This window comes from Amaranthus tricolor, chromosome 15 (assembly GCF_026212465.1).
Source record: "Amaranthus tricolor cultivar Red isolate AtriRed21 chromosome 15, ASM2621246v1, whole genome shotgun sequence".
NCBI lineage: Eukaryota > Viridiplantae > Streptophyta > Magnoliopsida > Caryophyllales > Amaranthaceae > Amaranthus > Amaranthus tricolor.
Window position 1 is genome coordinate 3,556,396 of NC_080061.1, and position 11,105 is coordinate 3,567,500.

General features: G+C 27.9%; 1 protein-coding gene across 1 annotated transcript; it reads right to left on the bottom strand.

The window, feature by feature from the left end:
* Window positions 1-5,921: 5,921 nt before the first annotated feature.
* Window positions 5,922-7,279, bottom strand: LOC130800720 (ethylene-responsive transcription factor ERF105-like). The gene has a single exon (XM_057664321.1). It carries the CDS (start codon window positions 7,183-7,185, stop codon window positions 6,184-6,186), a length of 1,002 nt encoding a protein of 333 aa, XP_057520304.1. The 5' UTR covers window positions 7,186-7,279; the 3' UTR covers window positions 5,922-6,183.
* Between the last annotated feature and the right edge of the window lie 3,826 nt (window positions 7,280-11,105).

An 11,105-nucleotide genomic window follows, 5' to 3' on the forward strand; every position in this document is an offset into this window, starting at 1 on the left:
CTCTCCCCCCTCCCCCCTCCCCCCTCCTCGCTTTTCTTAGAGGAGCTTCTATCTTGTTATGGCTCTTAACTCTTAACTCTTAACTCTTTAATTAATAAAATAATTATATTTATAATAAATAAAGCGTAAAATAAAAATTTTACACAGAAACCTAAAAAATTTCAAAATAACTCCGCCTAAAGTTTTCTTGAGAAAATGCCACATAATATTTTGTTTTAAGATATTTCAAAGGTTATCTCCTCGCTTCTTCACCGACATTATAGAACACTTGTATCACATTCTCCAAAAAATTTTAACAATGAATTGAAGTTGAGATAATCAATATAGTTTTAATTTTTTTTTGTCTTTAAGCGTAAGCGTACGTAAAAACTAAAATGAATTTATAAGTTGTATATAAATTTAAATAAAGTTCAAATAAATATAATATTGGTTGAGAACTAGTGAGTTTTAAAATTGGTGTAGGAGCGTATAATAGTTCGAGTTTAGAATGGCTCTAACAGGCTTAGGGTGGCTAAACAAGTCCAAAAAACAGATTTGAATCTGAAAACCTTGAAACAAATCCTGACCCATTTATCTTTTTGATATAAGTAATCATGACCTAGTTTTATTAGCTCTCAAAAATTTAAACACCCACTAAAATTAAGACCGAGTCTAAGTAAAATTTAATTGATTCTTAGACTCATGATTATCCTTGAGCACAATGTGGGTGAGCTCCACGTTGAAGGAGTATGGGACTCGAGGAATACAAGCGTTGTATTTCTTTGTTTTGGTTATAGCTCGTTTGTTTGACATGAAAAGTTTTTCATGTCAAACTTTGGAATATGCAATTAACATAGAATTTTGGAATTCCGAAATCCCCTTAGCTTAGCAATTGATTTCCAACTTTTAATGGAAATCTCCATTTCGAAGAAAATTTTAAATTCTTATACTTGCAAAAGATCAACCAAACAACAATAATGCAGCTACGCAATCTCTAAAAACTAAATTTTAAGAAAATTAAGAGTCAATAGTTTCAAATATTTGAATTGTATTGTTCCTATATATTTTTTTAGGACAATTAATTAAGAACTTAATCACCTGTTTTAATCAGAGATTAAGTGATGGTGGAAGTCTGTCTATACTATTTTGCCAAACTATGCAGTAAAATTGTTTGAGAAGATGGTTGTTTCTGTAAAATGCAACAAGAGGTTAGTAGGGCCCGCAATGTTTTTCTGGGGACCCACTTCGACGTCCAAGTCAGTAATAGTCTGAGACAGATTGCCTAATAGGTCCTTCCAGAAGCACTGTGATTACAATGTGGATTACTACTTTGGACTTATTTTAACGTGAGGTCTTTTGTGATTAATATCTGGCGAATGCTCTTTTGTGGATTATTTATGCCAATAATAATTACCCTCTTAGATTTATGATTGTGCAATTATAATGCTTCTTTGAAAATCAATATGGGTTATTGAAAATCAGATGTAATAACTCCTTCGCAATAAATTACTTAGAGTTATTTGTCTCTCTCTTAGTAGTAGTTATTAGTTAAATATTAATTACCATTACCTCATTTATGAGCTCCTTGATGTGTATATATAGTCTATATTTGTGCACGTAGAACATTCCTCTGTTATTTCAACAATCCCCAAAATTCCCTTGCATGCCACTGTAGTTGTCTTGAATCTATCAAGTTTCTCTTTACTTTAGTGATTTTTACTTTATGTTTCATGGTGCTCTTTGCTTCTCCTATTAACACCCGTCCCACTAGCTTATAATGATCTTCTATAATTGACAAGTATCTTCCAACCGCACGTGACCTTCCCATCTCATGCGTACTAATATTACTGATATACGTTCAATGTTCCTTTAATCCTCCCAAATGAATATTGCTAGATTACCCTCTAAACCCACTAATTCCTCTCACATAATATTAAATTAATCCTCTCAGATAATTTTTCGTCATAATTACCTCTGACTAATATTTTACGTATACAATATTTGAGTAAATTTTACTATATCAAAGATAGTAAGGGGTTAAGAGTCACCTTTCTATAAGAGCATCCACAACGATACCCTATTGGTGTGCCACAAGAATTTTTACTAGCACAAATTTAACCTAAATATTTTTTAAGCCATAGATAGATGCATTCCTTTTCCAAAAAGTAATTATTGTGGATAAAAACTACAAGATTATTGATTATACTAAACAATTATTTTATAGGGCTTCTAACACATTATCATACCTTAAAAATATTATATATGATTGGTTTAACGATTAATAGTAATATTTCTATAATTTATTATTGGTCAAGACTCAAGAGTATTAACTTCTACCTCCTCATAAAGTCCAAAACTTTTGTGCTCTTAATTTTTCATTGCATTTCTAATAATAATTGAGTACTAATTTTTATTTTTATAGGGAATTAAATGCTACAAATAAAAAAATAGTCAAAGAGTACAATGTTAGAAGTTTGAAGAAATCAAGCTAAGGCTGAGTTGATGAAACAAAAGGTTTGACCAAGGTAAATGTTCAATTCTGCTATTGACTATCTGACTTTGACTTTTTTTATTGAGTCAACTCTTTAATAGTTTTCATATGATTATGTTTTGTTGTTGTTTTGCTAATGGAAAGTTTTTGGTGGATTATCGATATAAAACTATATGGTATAAAATATTTTATGGGTTTGTTTTTAGATACGTAGAAATTTTTACAAGTATAGTATGTAGATATAAGTATTTTTATTCATGTTAGAAGTTTAAATTTAATTATTCATTGAGATTTTGAATGCTTTTTTTTTTTTCTTTTTTCTGATTGACATTTAATTTTCTCCATTTACATTGAAAGATTTAATTGTTCTCATCCTTTCATATTATGATTTTCTAACCTTTCCAAATCGATACATTAAAAAAAGTAATTCTATTTATATATTATAAAAGTCTAATGTGGCAGGACTTTTCGATTCATACGAGTTTTATTCCTTAAGCTTCCATTCACAATACTCCTCATTCTTTACCACACTTAGTTACACTCCTTAAATTTAATTTGATGCATATTAATTTCGTGTAAACCAAATTCATACAAAATCTATGCTTATGTATTTATGCTGGTAATGTTGCAATAAGTAGGATGTCTATATAGCCTATTTTATTGAAAATAAATATTAATTTTCTATGAAAAATTTTTAGGAAATTTGCTAAAGAAAATATTTTGTAGTTTTGTGTTTATATAATTGTGCCATGAAGAAATACTAAAGTACGGTTGCCTTCGAGGTTAATACATCCATTTTTACACATAGTGTGTATTTGTAACTCCTTGTCAGATCTTGATTAGGGTTTTTTTTCTCAAACTAAACAAATTAAGAATTAAATTGATATTATTTAAATTATTTTGACTTGATTCAATAATATTTTATATGTTTTTAATAATTTGATTATTTTATTTGAAGGATATAATTTCTAACATTTTATTTCGCTAATATTTTAACTTTGTGCGTCATTATATTCTCGTTTTAATTTCCTTTTGATTAATCAAGTGATAAAATTTAAAAAATTGTGTTGACCAAATTGATCACGTGGCCGGTAGATCAAGAGGGAGACAAAAGAAGATGGACAATATAATTCATATCCGTTCTTCCTTCACTTGAAGGATAAAAGAAGCAAAAAAAAAACCAACAATTAATGATAATTTATCGCACCCCATTAATTTAACTAAATAAATTTCCATAAATATTGTCTCCATGTATTTATTATTATCATTATATTATAATAAAATACTTAATAATTAAGGTGTGAAATGGGACATTATTATTGTTATTAAATTCTCATCACCAAATTCCAAATAAATATCGTTGTCACCACTGTTGATGAGGAATTTCCTCTCATCAATTTGTTTTATAGCTACATATAGCTTGTCAAGTGGATGAAGATAACCATCTTATAGTACTACTATTAATTATATGTCAACTTGCATGGCCAAACAAAACTAATAGTAGTACCATCACTTTGAAATTTAAACTAATTAGATATACTTTTCCATAATTTACCTACTTTTAATTTAATATTTTTACTTTTCAAGTAGTCCCTACCACTTTCGTAACCCAAGAAATACATAATCAAACACACTTTTAGATTATTAATCAAGTTCAATGAATATAGAAAAATTTAGTATTTGTAGTATGAATAATTTCAAAAGTGACTTTTTATTGGTTTATTGCTATATATGCCCTTCATTTCAATATTATTTTAAATTTAAACACATCTTTATTTATCGGTAAATTGCTGATCTCATAAACGGATAAAAATTTTGGTTAATCAATAATGGGAAATATTTGATATACCGATTCCTAAATGAACAAAACCATCTCATATATAGTTATTAGAATCTCGATTTTACGATTGTAAGATCCTACGATCTAAAAATACGCGAGCAATTTGGATCGTAGTTAGAAGCTAAATATGGTATAATCCTGCGATCCTACTTAGCTCATGAATTTAGGTGGTAGGATTATATCACGATTCTACAATTCAACGATCCGATTCTACAAAGATAGTTTCAGCTGTAAGATATATTTATATGATAAAGATTTTAATTTGTATAAATATTATATAAAGTAATCATATCAATAGCACTATAAAATTTAAATTTTTCCTTATTTGCAGTTTAAAATGATTATTAAAAGCATTTTGTTTCAAAACTTAATTGAAAGTGAAATTAGTTTTTGCTTACACCTTAAAACTAAAAAAAAAACAAATCTAATTGATGATAAGTAATCCAAAGCACATTGATGCATATTTGTAGGTTCAACTGATCCTGCTATCTAATTCTACCGATTTTAATTTTACTCCCTCAACGATCCTAGGTAGTATCCCCATCCTAATAACCATTCAAGTCATTAGTTGAACACTAATTCTTAAATGAGACGATCTCACGATAAGACCATTTTTATTAGACTGACCCAATATACATTTTTGTCTTAAAATGATCATTTATAACGTTAAAATTATCACTTATAATTTTAATATAATTAATTTTTATAGTCTTAGAGTGATTACTCATAGTGAAACGGTCTCATACAACACGTGCTGTTTGTTGAAAAGTAGCCCAAATCACGTTAATAGATGGACCTAATAATTGAAGTTTCATTATGTTTTACGTTAAATATACAAATAAAAAAATATAAAACTTTATAATTTTTCTCCTCTAAATAATTAAACACCCATTTTGCTTATATTCATCACAAAATAATACTATTTTTATTCCTCTTAAAACTATATTTACTAATCATGAGTGGGATAGAAATGATACTTTTAAGTTTTAATCATAAGATAGTTACAAAAAAACTCATTAGATATAATTTTTGTGGTTTTTTCAACCAACATTGAGGATGGTTAAGCTTTTGGTCAGTTAGTTGAAATTTTTTGGAAATGACATGTAGAATATAAATGTATAAATATTTAGTTGCTGATAATATTCGTTGTATCTTTATCTAAATGAATTGATTTAAGATCATGAAATAATTATATTCAAGAAAACATTTAAATATGTATGTGGTAATATATATCAATTTTTGTTAAATAAAATCGATCTTGCAATACCAAATTAGAGTTGTTAGACATACCATATTTTTAATTATGCATTATTAAAGTTGCTAGTTTAATAACATTTTTTAAAAGTGTTATAATTGCATTGACAACATAAAAATTGATACATCAACACCATATTTATATTTATTACATATTATTATGTATTATTTTTTATCATCATCTTAATAAGTCCAATTTAAAGTAGAGTTGAGTTCCGTTAAAATAGAATCTGAGATATAATTGTGTATTAATAAAATTGCTAATTTGAGTGATAAGAATTAAAGAGTTTAGCAAAAACTATGATTTTTATGAATTGAATATTTATGGTAATACACAAAGAAATGAACATTATAGAATTACAAACGTTTAATTAAACAAGCTTTTAATTAAATAAACCAATGAAATGAATATCGAAATCCAAAAACAGAGGCCGTTGGTTCGCTATTTACATACAGCACTTTCTTAACGGTATCTACTTCTAATAAGAAAATCAAAATTACATTACTTTTTTTTTATTCCTTTTTTAGGAATTTTCTTACTCAGAACATTGCATTGGAATGGATTATATATCCTTAATCCCTGATTAAGTACTTAATTATTAGTACTGTAGTAATTAACTTAATTAACTGCAAGCTGAGAGTAACCTATTGATGGATGGGGAGATAACGGCGACAAAGGAGGGATAGTGAAAACTCCGTTTCCTGACTTCACATCCAAATCCCAAAACGCCGTCCAATTTGACGGTGTCAACGGTCCTAAATCTTCAAATCCATACGACATCGTATTTGTCGATTGCTCAACTTTCTCTTTTTTTACCTCAACCACCTCAACTTTATCCTCTACTGCCTTTCTCTTTCTGTTTCCGCTGTCAACGCCGCCACTTGAGGCGGTGTTATTGACTTCAGACATCTCCACAGTCTTCGCGATTTCAAGCGGGAAATTAAGAATCGCTTTTGCACCGCGAAGCTTGAAAGCAGCCCTATCATAAGCTCGGGCTGCTTCGATTGCAGTTTCATAAGTTCCAAGCCAAACTCGTGACCCGCGCTTGTTCGGATCCCTAATTTCTGCTGCGTACTTTCCCCACGGCCTTCTCCTTACTCCTCTATAGTGCCTACGTGTTTCCTCCTCAACTCGCTGAGTCGACTCAGTGTTCACTTGCTGAGTTGACTCAGGAACGAACTCGACAACCTCGAACTTCTTAGTCTGTGCCGGAACCGCGATTTTCATCGATGGCTTCCTCTCACTAAACTTCGACTTTGATCCACTGGAGAACGTCGGTGATGACGTCATCTGATTATCATCTTCCTTCGTTTTCGTCTCAAATTTTGAGAAACCGAGATCAAAATCGAAGTCGAAATCAAAATTCTGCTCCTCCTTGATCAAGGCGGAACTCTGCTGCTGCTTCTGTTGTCCACCAAAGGAAAACGAGGTTGAAGAACTATCAATAGACGATTGAGAACACAGAGAATTTGATTCATGATTATCAACATCAAAATTATTAATATTATTTCCATTGTTAAAACTGAAATTAAAGCTAAAATTTGAACCTATAGGAGAAAGTTCACTAAACAAATGATTTTTGATGAACTCTAAAGCTGAAGAGTCATTAGGTAACGCCATTTTTGAAAGCTTGGAAGCTTAAAAACTATAATAAGTAAGAGTTTCTTTTTTTTTTTTTTCTTGAGGAGGAAGGTAATTGAGTTTGAGTGGAAAACAAGAGTGGAAAATTTGGTATATATAGGAGAAAAAAGGGAGTTTCCAGGAGAGGTCCTCATTTCTAGTAGCTAGGAAGCAACGTTTTTGTATAGATGCGAAGGAAAAGTTCTTGATGAAATCTAAGCCGTTGCTTTTTATTATTTTAAAATTCTCGCATTGCGGTAAGTTTGATGTAAAGCTGACCGCTGAGAAATTTATTAAGTATTGCATTTTTGTGATAATAATTCCCCATCTCAAATTACTTAGTATTCTTTGTATTTTCCCTGGTCTAATATATTAATTTAATTTTTAATATTTTAAATAATATATGATAAAAAATTATAAAAATTAATATTAATAATTTTTACAAAAATAATAAATAAATAGTTAATATTTTTAATCTTATAAGTAATTTAATACTGACCAAGTATTTAAATAGTATTTTAATTTCGCAAGGCAGTCTTTTCTGTTTTATATGCTTTTTTTTGGAAGGCTGCTAAGTGCTAATCTTCATGATGATTGGAAACTGTGCAACTGAAATTTGTTGTGGATAATGGCGGTAATGATGAACTTTAATACTTTTTTAAAATACTTTTTTCTTTCTCGAATATTCTTTCCATTTACTTTTTTTTATCTTACAGTGAAAATTTAAAATTAAATTATTTTATTATGAGTTTTTAAAAATTATAAAAAGCTTATTTTTAGAAACTATATATTGAGATGAATGTAATAAGACCTATTCTACATAAATATACTTTTTCTCATAAACATGAACATAATCATTTGATATTTTCTTTCTTTATGAATACAAATTAAACAACTCATAAAGTAAAAGCTTAAAATTGATACATAAAAATTAAATAAGATATAATTAATGTTAAAAACCTCAAAATAAAATACAAAACTATAAACAAGTTAAGTGGATCAAGTTAATTTAACTTGATCTGTTACAGATCAGGTCATGTCATGATTGTAATTTTCGATTCAATTAACTAAACACGTTAACTTCGAGTTAAAAAATCTGACTTATTTATATATGATCTAAACACGAATTCAATCCGACCTGATTTATTTGACAAACTTAATTTTGCCTCTAGAATATTAATTTTTGCCTTTTGCAACTTTTATTTTCGTGAATATCTTAAATTATCAAAAATTATACTCCTTCATTTCAAAGGTTAGTTGGTTAAAAATTTGCACAATTATTAAGTATAATATATATATATATATATATATATATATATATATATATGAAACGGTGCCTAGAATTTTAGACAATTCATGTCCCAATGAATTTTTGTAAATAGAACTGAAGTCAATTGAAGTATTAATTATTATGAAGTTATAATAATGGAAGTATCTATTATCTAAGATGGTCTCTGCCGAACAGTTTCCATACATATGAACATGACAACGCAACTTACTGATGAAGCTTGTTTTGTTTGGGAACATAAAGAGATTCCCTTAATATTTAGGTGCATTGTAAGGACTGCTGATGGCCAAAGCCACCCAAGTTTTGACATTTGACCTAGCTCAACCTCGTCTAAACACTATTGAACATATTAAAATACTTGTATATTTTCATTAACTAATTTATTTTTAATGAAATACTTTGGTTGAATGGATAAGTTACTCCCTCCCACACAAATGATTAATTAGCACTTAAAACAAAAATTTTATATCACCTAAAATGAGTAGCAACGTTTTATTTTGTATTAAAATTTTACTTATCAAACCTTTGAATTTTATCTTGATCTGTTGAAAATAAGTTTATCTATTATTTATTTTAAATAAAGGGATATTTTACAAGGTAGATACGAACTTTAGCAAAAGGCCACTGATAGCAAATGTTAAAAAAATTCCACAAAAGAGCATTTTACTTTTGGAATTCCAACTGCCGTAACATTAATACCCAAAAACGTTTGGTTTTACGTTAATTTGGAAATTTCCCTTTCACCTATTTCTTCTTCTTCATCCATCTTCTCCATCTACATCCATCTTCCATCCACATTCTTCTTTCTACAAATTTCCTTCTTCCATAATCATCATAGCTGATTAAGAGGATACTAATTTAAAAATTCAACCAAATGTTTATATTAGTTGACATATGCTTTCAAGATTGATTTGCAGAGTTGTATTAGAGTAGACATTTGTGATTGCGTAATTCTTAATGAGAAAGACAAGTATTAAAAGAACAACAATAATCATTTTGAACCATCAATTCCGTTTCAAATTGAGTAGACATTAGTCCTCCTTATGCTTCACACATAAACCTTTGTTCTCCATATTTAGTCAAACATTCTTCATTCATCCAACTAAAGAAAGAGTAAGCTTTACATTAGTTGTTGAACCTCGTTGATGGCCTTAAAGAACTTCTTGAGTATGCAGAATTTGAAGATGGTTGAAGGAATTTAAAAATTAATGAAAGAAGATGAATGCAAGAAAAAGAAAACGGACGAAGGGGAGGGGTTTCTTTATGTTAAGGAAATAACACATGGGCAAAAAGAAAATTTTCATAAATAACGAAAAATCAAACGTTTTTTGGTTCATAATGTTACGACAGCTTAAATTTTAAAAGCAAGTGCTATTTTGTGAAAAAAAAAAATTTAAGATTTGTGATTACTGACCTTTTGCAAAAGTTTGTGTCTAACATGTAGAATATCCCATAAATAAATCCACCTATTAAGTCTATCTCCTAAAAATAAACCGACCAATTTTTTATACCATCTTTAAAACTTCTTTGTAAGACAAGAATTATAAATAAATAATAATTTAGTTTGTTTTCAGCAATTATACCGAATAAGTGGATTTATTTAAAAATAAACAATAGTTACATTTATTTACAACAGATCACACAAAGGTTATTATATTTTTACAATTTCCACTTTAACCTATTACAGTCCATTTAGCATATATCAACACATGTTACATCATGTAATTGATTCGGTCATTACATTTCTGTTTTAGCGCATTAAAACTATTCGATCATAGTTCTATTAGATTTTCGAGTTATGTTGCGGCTAATTTTAGACGGAGATATAATCATAAGTTCAATTATTTGTTATTTCCGTCTTTTTTTGTTTATCTACTTTAAGTTTGTCCATTTTTAAAAAGAAACTTAAATTAGATTTTTGATATATATATATATATATATATATATATATATATATATATATATATATATATATATATATATATATATATATATATATATTGTAGATAAAATATATTTATGTAAAATCTTGTTAGATTTGTCTTGATGTAAAGTTTTTTAATATATAGTTTTTATAATTTTTTATAATGTAAATCTTAAAATAATCTTTAAAGCTTAAAATTTGCTAAAAAATGCATGCAAAATGTAAAGTGGAGAAACAAAAAGAAACGGACGTAGTAGTCTTTATATTATATCAATGTAAATCTTAAACTAATCTTTAACTCCATTGAATTTTTACCCTTAGTTTTTCATTATGGAAAACATACAATTTTATAATTTTGCTATACAGTCATTCTCCAAATGTATCTAAATCATAAATGTTAAATTATGATGTGACATCCTTATATATAAATTAATTTCAAAAATTGTAGTTAATTTGAAAAATAAATAATTACAATAATATGATATGAAAATTCTTTATTATAGTCAATTTAATTCATGTAATAAATATCAAATATAATTTTTAACTTGATAAATGAGATAATTCGTAATTTAAGAATCTTCCAAATTAAGTAAATCTAATTAGAATAATGTCTTCACTCCAATTATTTGTACTTTTTTCAAAAAACTGCAAATAAAACACCTAATCAACAATATCTTTTGTTGAAAAGTAATTTCCTAAATTATTCAA